At 52.7% G+C, this 16,480-nt stretch overlaps 2 protein-coding genes across 2 annotated transcripts; both read left to right on the top strand.

Annotated features, from left to right (window-relative positions):
• Positions 1-1,309: 1,309 nt before the first annotated feature.
• On the top strand, positions 1,310-3,874 carry RSAD1 (radical S-adenosyl methionine domain containing 1). Its single transcript, XM_032199921.1, has 9 exons — positions 1,310-1,462; positions 1,946-2,079; positions 2,163-2,367; positions 2,454-2,819; positions 2,902-2,965; positions 3,060-3,207; positions 3,282-3,336; positions 3,407-3,510; positions 3,625-3,874. The coding sequence occupies exons 1-9, from the start codon at positions 1,310-1,312 to the stop codon at positions 3,872-3,874; spliced, it is 1,479 nt and encodes a 492-aa protein (XP_032055812.1).
• Positions 3,875-4,327: 453 nt separating this feature from the next.
• On the top strand, positions 4,328-15,909 carry MYCBPAP (MYCBP associated protein). The gene is given in 21 exon segments (XM_032199920.1): positions 4,328-4,412; positions 5,150-5,274; positions 5,861-6,076; positions 6,079-6,225; positions 6,724-6,898; positions 7,216-7,331; positions 8,057-8,207; positions 8,482-8,597; positions 9,289-9,389; positions 10,017-10,125; positions 10,461-10,644; positions 11,168-11,355; positions 11,925-12,071; positions 12,251-12,526; positions 13,349-13,470; positions 14,193-14,308; positions 14,811-14,944; positions 15,141-15,335; positions 15,450-15,518; positions 15,521-15,694; positions 15,805-15,909. Coding segments are annotated over 21 exon segments (3,051 nt in total).
• Positions 15,910-16,480: the final 571 nt, after the last annotated feature.

Below are 16,480 nucleotides of genomic sequence, written 5' to 3'. Positions count from 1 at the left end.
GGAAGCAGACCAATCGGACAAAAAGCCCTTGGTTCGTGCCTGCTTTCTGAAAAGAAAAGCGGGCGAGAACGTTAGCACTGGGCCCCGATAACCCAGGTGCAGGACAGGCCGGCTCTCACCGAGAGGCATCTCTCCTGTGCCTGACACAAGCTCCTGGTCCCCAGGAGCGCCCCGTGTACTCACCCAAGTCTGGGATCCCTGGGCTTTGCTGATACGAACAGAATTACGAATCAACGCTGGCTTGTGTGGGTAGGAGACCTGCAAAGAGACGCGCCGAGCGCCGGTCACAGCCAGCACGGGGCGTGCAGCCCCCCAGCACCCCCATCCCCGCTCCCAGCAGCAGCACCCTCTGCGAGCACAAGCCCCGAGCCCTGCCCTGAGCATTTTCCCTGTCTCGCAGCCACCTCGGAGGCTTCTGAGGCAGCTGCTCTCCCAGCACAGCTCTCCGGCCGCCAATACTCACCGGAGGAAAAGGGCCGCCCGCCGCAGCTCGCAGCATAACCTCAGTGCCTGGGTTCATGCACAAAGCTCCTGGGCTTGGGCACAGCCCGTGCCCGTCTTATAGCACCGGCGCTGAGCTCGGAAACCCCCAGCAGCAGCGGGGACTCTTCCCAGCACGGCGAGGGTTGCGTCAGCAGTGCCGCTGAGACACCAGCTCCCGGGCTGGGAACGGGAATCTGCGGCGGTGGCCTTTGCGAAACTCCCCTTTGTCACGGGCGTTTTTCATCTCTATTAATAGCAAAACGGAGAAAACGCAACGCCTGGCCCCGTTCAACCCTCTTCCTCCTCCTCTGGGAACCCAGTGGGGAGCAGCTGTGGGATTGCGGGGCCGGATGGGGCAGATGCCAGCCCCAAAGCTCCCTGCTGGGGTGCAGCAGGCACCCAGCTCCGTCCTCCCTGCTCCCCGCTCCCCATTCCCCATCGCTCTGGTCCCCGGCGCGGCCGCATCCTCGCGCCCCACCTCGGGGCACCCAGCCCCCAGCTGTGGGTGCACCTCGGGGTGCTGCCCAAGCACCTTGCCCAGGGGCTTTCTCCTCCCGAGCGGGGCAGGGGGCTGAGGATGGAAGCTGCGGGCGCTCTGACTGCGAATCGCTCCCCGCAACACACCGGAGCGACTCCGAATCCGGCTTCAAGCCGGGGAGCGACTCCGAATTGGGCTCAGAACCGGGGAAATGAAGCTCCCCGAGCAAATTCCCACCGGCACCGGGCAAAACGCGGCTCCCTGCTGCCTCCTCACCCCCCCCTTTCGGTCCCCCCCCTGTTTTCCGGGGCTGGCCCGGGGGCGGTCCCGGAGCGGTGCCGCTGCCCCATGGCGCTGCGGGGCTGGCGCCCGGCCGCGGCCGCGCTCGCTGCGGGGCGGCCCCGGGGGAGCGACCCGGGGGGGGCCTCGGCTCCCGGAACGGGGCCGGGCCCGGAACCGGGGGCTCCGGGGGGAGCCGTGACAGCCGCGCTCTATGTGCATGTGAGAGACCGGGGGGGGCACCTGGGAACGGGGGACACGGGAATAAGGGGGGGACACCTGGGAACAAGGGGGGCGCACGGGGAGGTTTGCACGTGGGGACCATGGGGGGCACACAGGGGACCCTGGGGGTGCGCACAAGGGGGATTTGGGGAGCTGCAGGTGGGAAGTGGGGGGTGCACACTTGGGGTGCACACTTGGGGGGGCTTCGCGTGGCACCTGGAGGCTCGCACGCCTAAGGTGGGGCTGCTCGTGGGACCTCGGGGGTGCACACGGAGGGGGGACTGCAGGTGGGACCTGGTGGGCTTGCACATGGGGGTCCCCCGGCCACGTGTGGGGGTGCTGTGGGGGTCTCTGCGCCGTGCATCCAACGGGGGCACCCACAGCGTGCGTGCTGTGAGCCTGGGGGCAGCTGGGGGGGCAGCACTGGGGGGGTGCCCAGAGTGGGTCCCGGCTGCCCCCCCAATGCTCGCCCTGTGCCCGCAGTGGCCCTACTGCCGCAAGCACTGCTCCTACTGCAGCTTCAACAAGTACGTGGTGCCGGCGGTGGACGAGGCAGCCGTGCGTGCCTGCCTGGTGCGCGAGGCACAGACGCTGCTCCGCCTCGGCCAGGTGCAGAGGTGGGTGCCCAGCTCGGGGTCTCCGGGTGGGGGTCCCGGTGCCCCCTCCACAGCCGCCCGCAGCCTCCCCGCTGTCCCCGCAGCGTCACCTCCGTCTTCTTCGGCGGGGGCACCCCCAGCCTGGCCAGCCCCCACACCATCGCCGCCGTGCTGGAGGCTGCTGCGGAGGCCGCCCACCTCCCCGCTGGAGCCGAGGTGACGCTGGAGGCCAACCCCAGCTCCGCCAGCCCCGTGCGCCTCGCCGGCTTCAAGGCGGCCGGCGTCAACCGCCTCTTGGTCGGCGTGCAGGTGAGAGGGGCCTCCCTGCCCCTCCTGTCCCCCCTTATCCCCTCATGGCCCCACACAGCCCCGCTGCCATCGTGCTCCTTCCACAGTCGCTGGATGCCGCCGAGCTGCGGCTGCTGGGCCGGGAGCACACCGTAGACGAGGCGCGGGCGGCGGTGGAGGCGGCGCGGGGGCTCTTCCCCGGCCGCACCTCCATCGACCTCCTCTTCGGGCTGCCGGGGCAGAGCCGGGAGGCCTGGGCACGGAGCTTGGAGGCGGCGCTGGGGCTGTGCGACGACCACCTGGCCCTCTACCAGCTGACGCTGGAGCGGGGCACGGCGCTGGAGGCACGGGTGCGGCGGGGGGCTCTGCCTGCGCCCCCCCAGGATCTCCTGGCCAATATGTACCACACTGCCCGGGCTGTGTTGGCGGCCGCCGGCTTCCGCCAGTACGAGGTGTCCAATTTTGCGAGGAAGGTGAGCCCCCCCCCCCCAGCCCCGTTTTATGCCCCCACAGCGGGTTCTGCCCCTCTTCACCCACCGCACCGCTGTCCCGCAGGGCGCCCTCAGCACCCACAACCTGTCCTACTGGCGGGCCGAGCAGTACGTCGGCGTGGGGCCGGGTAAGCCCATGGAGAAGGGTGGCAGCAGGGCAGGAGGGGGGGGCACAGGGCTGTGCACCCCCTGCACCCCGTTCTCCTCCACGTGCCCTCGCAGGGTCGCACGGGAGGTTCGTGCCGTGGGGTGAGGGCAGCCACCAGCGGGAGGCCCGCGTCCAGACTCCAGATCCTGACGCCTGGATGAGGGAGGTGCAGAGCCGCGGGCACGGCACCCGGAGGCGGGTGGCGCTGAGCCCCTTGGAGCAGTGAGTATGGGGCGTCCCCTGTGTGTCCCCCCCACCCCAACCCTACTGGCCCTAACACCCCGCTGTGCCCGCAGGCTGGAGGAGCTGCTCGCCCTGGGGCTGCGCACGGACGAGGGCATCACCCAGCAGGTGAGGCACCAACAGAGTGTGTGTGGGGGGGGATCCCTGCTAACGAGCCGCCGCTAACGACCCCCTGCAGCGCTGGGGGCGCTTCTCCCCTCAGCAGCCCCTGTGGGCCGTGTTCGGGGGGCCGGGGGAGGCGATGGCGCTGCAGCAGCAGGGCTGGCTGCTCCTGGACGGCCGGTGAGTACTGGGGGCACTGGGATGAGGGGGTCATTGCATGGGGCCAGGGGGGTCCCTGCGTGGGGCCAGGGGGTCCCTGTGTGGGGCTGGGGCTCAGCCACTGCTGTCCCCCAGGGGTCTGCGCTGCACGCCCCAGGGGCTGGCGGTGCTGGACTCGCTGCTGCCAGCACTGCTCTGCCAGCTGCAGCGCACGGCCGGCACCGGGGGACGAGGCACAGAAGGTCGTGGAGGACAAGGGCAGGAGGCTGCTGGAGGACAAGGTCCTGAGGCTCATGGAAGACAAGGCACGGAGGCTGTGGGGGAACAAGGCACGGAGCCTCACGGAGGACACGGCACGGAGGCTGGCAGGGAGCAAGGCCCTTAGGCTCGTGGAGGACAAAGCGCAGAGGCTTGGGGACAAAGCCTGGAGCCCGCTGAGGGACAAAGCCTCAGGCTGCGGGGGGACGAGGGCAGGAGGCTGACGGAGGACAAGGCACCGAGGGGACATGGAGGCTGTGAGGGGACAAGGCACGGAGGCTGGCAGGGGACAAAACCATGAGGAGAGGAGAACAACGCCCAGCAGCTGCTGGAGGACAAAACGTGAAGGCTGCGGGGACACAAAGCCCGGAGGCTGAGGGGGGGACAAAACTCGGAGCCCCCCGCGGCTCCGAGCCCTGAGGCAGCGGGGGGACGAGGCCGGGACCCCCCCCCTTTGGAGGTCCGAGCCCTGTGGCCGCCAGGGGGCGCCGTGGGGGCGGTGGCGCCGGGCTCCGCTCTGGGCCTCGGGGGCTCCTCTCGGTGGTGCCGTTGCCATGGGGACGCGGCGCGGCCCCGGGGGATGCAGGCGCAGGGCCGAGGGGCGCGGAGGCGGGGATCGGCCGCGGGGCAGGGCCGAAAGGAGCCGCGGGCCGGGACCCCCGCGGGTACGGGCACGGCCCCGGGGGGCGCAGGGGGCTGGAGCTGAAGGCTGGAGCCGGGGGGGAGCCGGGGGGGTAGGGGTGTGGGGGTGCTGCGGGCCCTGCGCGTCCCGAGTGCACGGGGGGGGAGCAGGCCTCAGGTGGCGCCTTCTTTTTGTCCCCTTCCCTTCGCCTTTTTTAATCCGAGAGGCTCCTCTGTGTGTATCTGTGGGTAAAGGAGGTGCTGGAAGGACTTACGGGTCAAAAATAAAACGAGATACAAAACCAACCCAACATTGCCTGCGGCTGATTCCTGCCCTGGGGTCTCTCTGAGCAGTTTACATGCCCGGTTCTGGAGGGGTTTTTGCAGTTTGGGTGCTCTGGAGGGGTGGCGGCTTTCTGAGGTGAAGTTTTGCTTCGTGGCCGATGCACTGCAGGCATGCGTTGGAGTCGTGTGCTTGTGCTAGGAACTGGGGAAGGAAACTTGTCTGAGATTTCTTCCAGGTGCAGATAGCACGGAGTATTATCTCATTAATTTGCTGTCATCAAGAACAAAGTGCGTGACCCAGCTGAATCCTAGTGACCCACTTTGGCCCTTGTAGCTTCCTAAACTTTGATCTTCCAAGCATGAGAGATGCTGAATTTAATTGTCCCCCGTAACCTGAAAAGAACAGTTCAGCTGGAAAAACGGTTTGAGGCAGGCTGAGAGGAAGATGAAGTTTCTTCGGGAGACTGAAGGAGAGGTCTTCCCTTCTGTGTTTCAGACAAGAAGGAAAAGGCATGTGAACAATCCGTCTCAACGATTCTAGAGGAGCCAGAGCCTGTTCCATACGTTCTGCGAGGAGATGACATCCAAGCACTTGCAATTAAGCTAGAGGACCTGGAAAAAGTATGTATTTTTACTCATAGAAAAAGCTACTTTCACTGAAACTTCCTCTGTGTGTGTGTATGTGTTTAACAGAGGGTCCTGTACATTCATTTAAACCAAAACCAACTGCTAGAGTTCAGTTCTCATTCCCTCTTGCCAGTGCTGCTTTTTATGACTTGTCAGGCTTATCAGGCTCAGTCCCTAAAAGTAAAGGGTTATTGATCCCGACGCGATGTTTTCACCTGCCCTTTTGGAACTACATTTCCAACTTCCTGATCTAATGAGAAGAGTATTTTGTTTAGTAGCTACCACCGCTTGCTTTCCAAAACTCGGGTCAAGCTATGTGAGTGGAAGTATTTGACACCAAGTGACACAGCAGAAAATTACCGGGAAAGCAATTTAAAACTCTTTTCCCTGTCCCAGTTATAATGCAGAGTCAAGAAGAGTGAGGTGGAAACTAAACTGGTATCTCCGCAGTCAGGTAACGTGCCTCTCTGAGGAGGAGCAGCGTGCACCGATAGGACTTGTCTGTGTGTCCTGGAAGGGTCAGAAGGAATGAAGGTGAGTGAGTGTGTCACTAATTGCATCGTGATGGTTATTTTTGAAGCTCCATGCTCCACACCTTCCCCGTGACGATGGGAGAATTCCAGTTAGGAGGAAATTCCTCATTCGAAAATATCAACCCAAAGAGACAAAAAAGAAGGCCCATCTCCTGGTGGCATATCCTGTCTTCCCAAGGGCACCCGAGGAACAGCTGATTTTTGCTGGTATGGTTAAATTCCACATTTTGCCTTTGATTTTTGGTTTTGTCAAGCCTAGCTTTAGTCACCTGTCTCGGGGGTTGTTTGCTTGTTTGTTTCTGTTGTAGGACCAGGACAGTTTGGTGATGGCTGTGAAGAGATTCTCCCTCACCACATTTTGGGAAGTCTGCAGGAGTTCAAGATGGAAGCCTTGGCCAGAGGAAACACTCAGGTTGGATTTTAAAATTGCGAAAATGTTGCTGTGCGGCGCTTTTCTAGAGGTGGAATGTGATGTGTAAAGTACTTTATGATTTATTTCAGCACCTATCAAGAACAGGTCAGGCTTGAGGTGTGGTTTTCCCTGCCTTGTCCTACTCTGTGGGGCTTGTCTTCAGAGAAACTGCCCCAGCAGGTTTTGAAGTCGTGTGTGCAGGCGGAGGTCACGGAGGGAAGAATTACAGAGGCTTCCTCTTCCATTTCTGCTCCTGCTGACAGCATCAGCATGGGAACAGCTGGTGATGCAGCAATGCCAGAGCTTGAGTCCAATTACTCAGCTAAATCCCTCCGTTGTTTTTGAGTGTGTTCCTAATGCCACGTTTTAGTTCCTCGCAGGGTGATGAGGTGAAGGTGCTGCCAGTCTGAAGAATTCTTTTCTCCTCTGCTGTCCCGTTTTTTGTTTCATTAGCATTGTGTGCATTAAGAGTCAATTTAATGTTTCATTTCTCTTCAGCTAGCAGATTTTATTGAGGCTCCTCGTAAAGATGTTACTGCAGCAGTTTTAAAAGAAGAACATGGAGGAGAGAGAAAGAAAAAGGTTCGTCAGGCCCCACCATCAGAGCACAAAGCTCTCCAGAACTGGCACCGTAATATGGCCATCAGGAGAAGGCAGGAGAGGTATCTAGGAGGTGAGAGGAGCTGAGCTATAAATTCTGTGTGAACATGGGGCTGTTTGGTGGCACCACCACACACTTCAGTGGGCAGAGCCAACCCGGGCTGGTCCTGCTGCCATTACAGCCTGCCTCCACGTTCTCCAGGCTCCCCACACTGCTAGTGCCGGGGTCTGGAGAGGGCCCTGGGTGCTGTGGGGGGGTGAGCTGGTGGTTCTGGCTGGGGGAAGGACAGGGGACCTGATAGGAGACAGTATATGGGGGTTACACCTAGCCACAATACCAACGGGTACGCTCAGAAGAAGCGCAGCACTTTTGATATTCCTTCTTTACAGAAATTCTTCAGAAGCCGGAAAATGAGTTGTTGATGAGCATCTCAGAAGATTACAGACAAATCCAGGAAGAACGTGACCTCATTGACCGCAGTCTCCCTGCCCTGTTTCCTGGAAAGGTGAGAGCCCCACTTGTTCGGCATCCTGATGGCTCTGCTCTTGTGAAAGAGCTCAGACACAGGTGCTGTGAGTAACATCTGTGCAGCTCTGCCTTTAGATACTTATCAAAGTCATTCACTCTGAGTCCTTCAGCCTAGTATGCAGGCAGAGCTTTCGGTGATTTTAAAAATGAAAACATGAACTGTGCCCTCTGTACCAGTCAGACAGAAGTGGTGGTGTGCCTTGGCTCCTTGCTAACAAGCTGCTGTACATGGGCTGTGCCATTTCGTGATTCTTACAGGAGTGACATGCCCTGGACATCGTACTGGGGATGTGCCACAGTTGTTTCAGGGCCAGAAAGGTCAGATAGTTTGAATTTTAGGAATTTACACAGAGAAAGGGGTATGGGTACGTCAGGAGGATTATGGGAGTACCCTATGGTAACTTTTTTTTTTACATTTATAATTCTTTCAAAGATTCTAATTTATGTGCTGTATTATTTTAGTACCATTCAACCTGTGTGTAGCACTAGATAGAAGAAAGTCTTCTTTTTTCTTTGACAGCAGCCTGCTAAAAATTCTGGCTTACCCTGCAGAAAAGGAATAATTTATAGACTTCTAAAATATCCTCACAAGCAGTGTTGGACACCACCTTCCTTTTAGCTTCGAGTCCCTGTGAAAATAGCAGGAAGCTCTCTTCTCAGCATCTCTGAAATTCTTGGTGGGAGCCTCGTTTTCTGCCCTAGGGCTACCGAACAGGAAGCGAGTTCTGGAGGCAGCCCGAGCGCATCGGAGATGAACTCACCGGCCTGATGCTGACCCTGACTCAGAGGGAGCGGGGCTACCCAGAGCCAGTCACTCACGTGGGGAAACCCCACACTGTGCGAATGGAAACGGGTAAGGGAGCCTTGCAGGGAGGCTGTAGCATTCCTAGTGCAGAGGCTCCCATTATCGTTGTCCCTTTTGGCAGCTGTAGCACGAGCTACTTGCTCGTCACCGTCACTCAGGCCAGCAGTAATCCAGAGGTAGGCTTGCTGCACGAAAGGCTGTGGTGCTGTAATTTCTGTGACGCGCCCAGCACACTGCTGGAATGAAACTCACACTACTAGACATGAGTGAAATAAATAGGCATGTGGGTATTTAGACGGTGAGCTCTTGGGTATTTCCACAGGTCTGAAACTTCCGAAGAGGATCCCTTTCCGTCTAACCTGGGATAAGAGTCTTTTCCTGAAGCGCCGACGGCAGGAGCTAAAATCTGTCCTAGAGGAGCTAGACTTTTATAAGCCGGTAAGACTAGAGGAGCATGAAAATTCTTTGTGTCTCTCATCTCTAATGAAATGCTGTACAATAACATAAAATTGCCAAGGACTGGATCTGAAAAAAACATTAGGAACCTAAAGCTTAGCCCCGCAGTACTGATCTTAGCAGTTTCCACATTTCCAAAGGGCCACAGCCATGAAAGATGTCTGGCCTGTCTAAGTGATGCATGGACTGGGCTGGGAGCCTCAGAATAGGACCCTGAACCAGCAGCATGCAGCTGCGAAGACCTGGACAACAAAAAGAAACCCCAAATACTGGTGTAGGACTTTGATTTTGTGCCTTAGGGCGGAAGGAAGACACCTTTTCCCATGTGGTTGCATACAAAATCTGAAGGCAGTTAGCCCCTCCTTTTAAAAACTGAATAGACCTCACATTTTTCTTCCCAAAGCACGGCTCTTGGGATGAGAATGATGTGAGAAGGAGACTTTTCCCATCCATGAAGCATTTGTGGTGAGGAATACCGTCATCTATGGTTCTCAGGAGACTCAGAAGCAGTTAACTCCTGTCTAACTTACACATCTGTTGGGTACATCTAGAAACTATTAAGAGTGAGGTATCTGAGCTTCACTTTACTTGATTCAGTTGGTACATTTGCCCAGTATTTGACTTTTCTATAGAAAAGAGAAATTGAGGGCTGGTCATTTCTCTGTATGTCCAGGATCTGGACGGACTGGAGGTGATCGGTAAAGGGCAGCCCTTCACGTCTGTCTCAATGCAGTCTTTTCCATGTTCCACCAGTTCTGAAGATTCTGAGACCCTGTAAGTTTTATTTCATGACAGTAATAAACAATTTGGGGTGTGCACCATCCATCTGTAGGGATCTCTGTAGCTGCTCTTACCCAGAGCACAGGGGCACAGTGAGAGGCATGTGCCAATGCTAAAATCGACAGATTTAGGAGTCGAGTGGCCTAATGACTAAGGAGCAAGAGTCAGGGAAGTTTTCTCAGGCCTTTCCTCCAGTCTTGCCTCTGTGTGGCTCCTCAGCTTACATCGGTCGGGGTGGAGACTGTGCTCTAAATGATCTCCATTTGGCTGTCCCTTTGCAGCCATCCACTTCCATGACCGGTTTGTCTCTTTTCCCCTGCCCTCTTCGTCTGTAATGAGGGACCCCTTTTCTCCTTACTCAGTCGTACCCTCAAGCCTTCCTTAAGCAGATACCATTCTTCTCCTTATTGTTCTGGCTGTCCTGTCCTCTTTGGTGGTGGCAAGTCTTAAGTTGGAGTTTGTTTGCCACATCTGCAGGGCTCTGTAAAGAGAGAGAGCTCTGTGGAAAAGCACTAGGTAGGGGTTTATTTCTTACAGGGTCTTGTAAGCCACCAGTTGTTCTCCCACCTCAGAAAGCGAATTTCACTCCACGGAAACATTTGTTGTTATTTTCTTCTGCAGTGACTCCTTAGGGGATTATTATGATCTGGTTCCAGAAGCAGTATGGGGTCCGTCTTTAGATTTCTGTGGCCAGCCTGCACGTTGGATCAACTGCATCACATCTTGCAGGGTAATTGTGCACTTCTTATTGTTTCGTTGAGCTAAGCTTGCTTGAGTTCCCGAGTCACGGCTGTACAATGAGTGTCACTCCCAGGCTGGAGAATGGGGGATTTATTCTGAGCATAACAGAGTGTCCCTGCGTTTTCTCCAGAGAGGTCTGGAAGCAGAAGTGATGGCTCTGTCTGTGGCGTGATGCTCAGACTCCCAGGTGCACTCTGTATAATGGCTGCTTCATTGGACCTGCCTTACAAGTTCTCCGACCGATGTTCAACCCCTTATTTGTGGTGTGACTTCAGGCAAGACAGAGCAGAAATTGTTATCTTTGGCCTTCTCTCTTCCTCACAGCATATAGTTGGCATTGCTGCCCGTCTCACTTTTGAGACCGTGGCTGGTGAAAAAGCCGAAAGCTTCCTGACAGTGAGCAACGATGGCACAGCTGCCGTCTGGTATAACTGGAGGAGGCTTCTCCAGCAGATTCCCTCCAGAGAAACCAAGCGGATGCAGTGTTTTTACTTTGATGCCAGACCAGGTATGAGAACTGCTGAGCTCTGAGACCTTTGTGCACGGAGCAGAGAGTACGTATTCAGGTGTTATCTGAGCTGCTGAGTCTGACTAATGGCAGAGCAAGCCTCCTGGGTGAATCTTCTTAGGAAGCCACCCTGGCTGTCAGAGCTGACTCACACCAAAATAGGTGTGTGAGGCAGATCCTTTTCATGGGACTTGAAGGAAAGGAGGTTGCTCCTGCTCTGAATGTAAATGGGTGGAAAGCTGAGAAGTGAATCACTTTCTGATGGCGGACTGGGTATGATCTACCAGAGAGAGTACTGAGCTTTGCTGTAAAAGGAGCATGCAATGGAAGTAATACCAGTTCAGTAACGTGGTAACTGGTGTAAATCTGGAGAGAGAAAAATTGTTGGATGAGGTGTGATAGCCAGCTACGCTATGGGGAAAGAGTCTTATGAGGAGATGAGGACACTTGGTGGGGATTGGAAAAGAGCTGTGTTAATCAGGTGGATTCTTACAGAGCAGCACATTTTTCTCTCTAATTTCAGGTGTAATTTTGCCTGGAGAAACTAGAAAGTTTATCTTTCTTTTCAAGTCAGAGAGAGCTGGCATTTTCAGCGAGTCCTGGGAATTTAGGACACATCCCCTGTTATTAGGAGGAGCTCTGCTGCAGGTGACCCTTTGGGGAATTGCTGTGTATGAGGATAAATTGGCTGACCTCAGAGAGAAACTGGAGGTAACCAAGCATGTAACTGTGTAAATGTGAGCTTTGAACTTAATATGCAAATAGAGGACAAGGGAGGGAGTGGAAGACATGGTATTTTCATTGCTCTACAATTAAGGCTGAGAGTGAGATGATTATTTATTTACAGAACGTCTGTACGTATTTAAGCAGGTTTGCAAAATAAAATCTAAGAACTCTGCAGTCTATTGTAATGTTATTAATGAAGATGTGATTATGCCACCTGAACTGTTCACACTGGTCCTTTTAAAGAAGATTTTTCTGTTTGTAATGAAATTCATTAATTAGCGGGGATAGGATTGTGTGTAATACAGTACGATATCAAGTAAAGTATAAATTGAAAATTACACTATGCATAGAAAAGTGTATTTTGTTGGGGAATTTTTTGTGGGGCTTATTTGAAAAGCTTCTGTAAATATTGCTTGGTGTGGTGGGGTTTGCAGTTATTCTTTTCCTTGTAATACTGTATAAAATATACATGCAGTTACCAGTGTGGGTGTGAATTTGCTTGTGCACTTGTGCACGGAGCGGGGACTCACGTTGTGCTTGTTGTGCTGCCTCAGTCTGAGCTGGCTGCTCAAGAGGGTGCTGCCATAGCAGAAGAGGCTCTGAAGGAACTTCTTGTCCAAATTCGGACCCCAGAGCGCACCCCATCTCCTGTGGATGCTTATGTCACAGAGGAAGAGTTGTTCCACAGGAAGAATCCCAAGGTGAGGCTTGCCATTTAATGGGCTACACGGGTGAAACAGCAGGGAAAGAAAACCAGCGGGGCTAGTGCATCCGTGGCTTTCTGGGGGCTGGCATAGTTTGCCATAGTGGCGTGAACAATGAGTGTTGTAGAGGAAAGGCACAACACATTTTGCTATTTACCTTTCCCCTGTTATCAAAGTTGCATTATCAGCATCGAGTGGTTAAGCAGCTGCAGGAACTGTGGAGACAGCACATGACCGTCCCTTCAGCCTCTGAGGAGAAAGTGCCCTCGACGAGCAGCGTGGAGGACGTGCAGCTCCAGGAGAGCGTCTCGGAGGCTCTCTCCACTCAGTGGAGTGCGACAGAGATCCCAGACTGGAGGAACTCACTCGATGTGACTCTGAGTCAAGTGCAGGTGGAAGAGGAAGAGCCAGGCCACTCAGCGTGGAACTTTTCCTTCGAGGACTTTAAGCAGGTGGTCGCCCTTGTTCCCTCTGGTGCCGTGACAAACCGATGGGCTTTTCATTTTCCTTACAAATAGCCTGGCGTACCCCAGCATGAGCCCACCCAAAGGTCTGCTTCCAATGTTCTCTGAGCTCGAGATGATTTATGACGTGTGTTACAGAAAAGCACATCAGCTCTGCTGACCACACCCTCAGTGCTCTTGTAAAGAAATTCCCAAGAGAGGCTCTGAGGGCTGTTGTGTGACGAAGAAAAGAGAACCAGACAATGTAATAGATATTTTAAGCTCTTCCCCCATTAGCTTTCTGTCATCCCAGAACTGAATGCGGGGGGCAGGCTTAATCCCACAGCCTCTTGTGGCTTCCCCAAGGGCTCTTCTCCTTGGAGAGTCCTCCCTATTCATCAGAGCTCTAAGCGGGCACTCACGGCAGGCTGTGGATAAAATGCAGACCTCCCTAGATTAAAGCAAGAGTGGTTTGGATTCTGTCAGCAGTTTTTCTGTAGTGTTCTCTTGGAAACTTCTGCTGCTTCTCTGCTCTTAGAAGAGTTCTGTGTTGTTAGAAGGCCTTCTAACGTGCTAGACTTGTTCTACCTGTAGAGTTGCAGAGGGGCTTACAGTGGGTGAATCTAACTGGGAGATCTGGGATTGCTTCTCAGATCTTGGGTAACCTGTGCTCCTTGCCTAAATCTCCAGCCATGTCTGGGTGTGCAAGTGCCCTGTGCAACCTCCTTTCAGACCAGTGTCCAGGAAGAAATCCGTGGTGTGTTCCGTTGAGGTCAGGGACCAGACAATTGGGAATGAGAACTGAGAAGTGTTTTGTTTCTCTCACATCAGGCTATAAACTTGATCCTGAAGGAGGAGCAGCGAGAAGAAGCACTGACCCAGCTCAATAAGGCAGCACTGGAGCTGTGTGTTGAAGAGAGGCCAACCCAGTCAGACCTTTTGTATCAAACCTGGTGTGTTACCTTTGCAAGACAAAGCTTATAAATGCCTTGTACAATCAACAGCCTTAACAAGTTCAGTTGCAAGTGTTGTGATGCAGATTGCATGTAATTATGTGAGGTCTAGAAGTCTTTTTTTTATGCTTTTTTTTAATAGAGTAATTATAGCAGCTGTCTAGGACCCAAATGCCATTTCTTTCTGGAGATAAGTTTAGAATATTCATGTAATTTTGGGGAGTACACAAGGTTATTTCTGGCAAGATTATTCTGGGATATGTTTATGAAATCTTTGGGTAATTTTCTGTACCCTTTTACTCAGATAACTGTATCCTCCCTCATGCAGTTTCTTTTTTCTTTGCTCAAGCTTTCAGACTGTAAACATACCAACAGCTGCTAGCTGCTTCTAAATCACAGGAGTGCGGGTTCCTCTCGGTACACGCAGCAGATCAGGCTGATTTACCAGTGTGTCATGTTGAAGAGCAGGAGACCTAGTTACCCAGTAATATTTATGGGTCCATGTGAGCCTGTTGACGTGCAAACCCAAGGAAAGTAATGTAGCTTCTCTGCCCACATTTTTAGATGTTAGGTGCGATTGTATTGGTTTAGTTGGACAGAGCAGCTCTTAGCTGTAAGGCTCCTGGGCATTGGGTAAAAGAAGATGGCCTTGCCCCTACCTTTCCACCCCAAAATGCCCAGTTGCTGTGCTGTCTCCCTTCTGTTTCTGATACTTTTCTCAGTCTCCAGCTGTGGCGTGAAACAATTGATGGTCTGGTGAGTCACTCTCTGAAGCTGAGATCCCTGCTTGGCTTGCCTGAGAAGGACACCTGTGTAGATGTTCTTCCAGAGGAAACAGGTAAATGGTGCTTTTAGCACAGCAGGCAGATTCCATGGACTGGTGGCAATCCAGAAAACTTGCTGAGTTGCAGCTGAAACAGCAACGTCAGCTGTTTCCCCTCAAAGCTTTTATAAGAAAACGCATCAGAAAAAACAGCAGTGTGTGAGATAATAGTTGTGATCTGAGGTTTGGTATTAAAAACACGGACATGCATGGAGAAAAATGAATAAACATTTTAATTTAGCTGGATTTTGGCCCTGCTTTTCACACTGACTAACTGAAAAAATCTATCGCATTTTTATCTCTTATATAAGCTTGTTCTGATGTATGTTTGAGACCTGTTCGTTTAAACAAAGTACTCTTCAAGGTCATTGTTTTTCAGTGCAGTACAGCTCAGATGAATTAAAAAGAGCAAAATACGTGGCAAAAATAATATGCTTACAGTGCGTAGGTGCAACAGGCTTGTCTGTCTGGACGTGAAAATGTTGCTTTGGGTTAATTGGAATTCTTTCTTTTGTAGTGGAAGTAAAACAACCTATAAAAGGAGGAAAAGAAGACAAAATAACTAGTAGAAAAGAAGAGAGAAGGTCAATTGGTGGTAAGGATAGAGAAGACAAAAAAAGAACAACAAAGACTGCAGGGAAAGAGAAGGAGGTAAGTGTTGGGATCCCTGCTGAAAACTTGAGCACTGGGTTCTGGTGACAGTGCGGTGCATTCTGAGGCTGCATATCCTGAGTTTGAGCTGATTTCCAATCCACCAAAAGAGGTGCTGATTGCTGGGTGCATCTTGCTACAATCTGAAAGGTGTTCTGATCTGTCACCCTTTTTTTCCTCCTCTGTCCCTGAATAGGAATTTCCAAACAGAAGAAAGTCAAAAGTAAAAGATGAGAAAAAGCTGAAATCTTCCACTTCATCTCAGAAGGTGAAAGAGGTAGCACAACCTGTAGAAGCTGTAGTTATAGACCCCGTTGAACCTCCTCAGGACCAGGTGGACCCTATTTTGTATGGGACGTACCAGGAAAAGCTTTACATTGAAGTGAGTCTGGCTGAAGCTTTTACCTTTTGTTTTGCTTGTGCTGAAGCTTAGGTGGAGCAGTAAGCATTTTGTTAAACTCAGAAAACTGACAAATGTATGTCCATAATTCTGTGGCACGGTAAGTGTGAAATACAAGGTAGGATGTCCTTTATTCCAGCCCGGAGCCTGTTAACATAAATCCAGGCATTGCATAGCCACATGCGGGATTTCTATCTGGGATGCCTTTAGCATGCTTGCGGACTCTTGAGGGATCAGCAGAATTAATTGTATCTCGGATAATGTTAAACACACTTCATAGCCAGAAAAGTTATTACTAGAGCTAAGATCTGCTAGCAGGCAGCCACTTTTATGTGGTTGTGTGCGTGTCTGTACGTTTATATGCTCCTGCATGAGAAACTATCTCTGTGTTGTCAGTCGTGTCATCAAGATTTCATCATCCATTTTTACTGCAACCATCTTCTGTTAATTTCTGCTGCAGGTCTATGGGCTACTGGATTCAATGGTGAGCAAAATGATTTCTTTATTTGAAGAGCTAGAGAAAAATGGCGCTATAAAGCGGGAGAGCAAAGCACTTTGTAACTAGACATAGAATTAAATAAATAACCATTTTTACACAGATCCAGTGGAGATTCTTCTTTCTGAAGTAATGACAGGATTGTTACTTCTGCAAAAGGTCAATTGCCAATGAGAGACAAGGCAAGAGATATCACAGGCTCCAAAACCATTAAGACCAGGAAACACTGGTTTCTCTACTGAGGAAGAAAAACTTAAAAGTGCCAGTCAGGATGAGAGATGTCAGTCTTTGCTTGCTAGCCAAGCAAGATTGAAAAACAAGTAGGGTGTCCCTTGTACTCATGAGCCCAAGGATTAGGACAGTAGCTTAGAAAAATCTATCTTGGTTTTGATCATATTCTTGACTGCTTGTCCAGTCTCCTCTCAGGACTTGTTGACAGCGGCTTCTCTGGGGCATTCAGGATCTCAGTGAAAATGCAGTATTCTGAGGGATGTGCCACCTTGCCTTTTCTTAGACACACAACTATTTATGTGCTGATCATGCAGTCTCTCTTTATGCAGCCTAATGTACCCATGCCCCATTCTGAGTCAACTCTTACTTGCTTGCTTCCAAGACTAATCGCTCCTGAATTAAAATGAGT

Source organism: Aythya fuligula, chromosome 18 (genome assembly GCF_009819795.1).
Source record: "Aythya fuligula isolate bAytFul2 chromosome 18, bAytFul2.pri, whole genome shotgun sequence".
NCBI classification, from domain to species: Eukaryota; Metazoa; Chordata; class Aves; order Anseriformes; family Anatidae; genus Aythya; species Aythya fuligula.
This window is presented reverse-complemented; position numbering and strand designations above follow the sequence as displayed.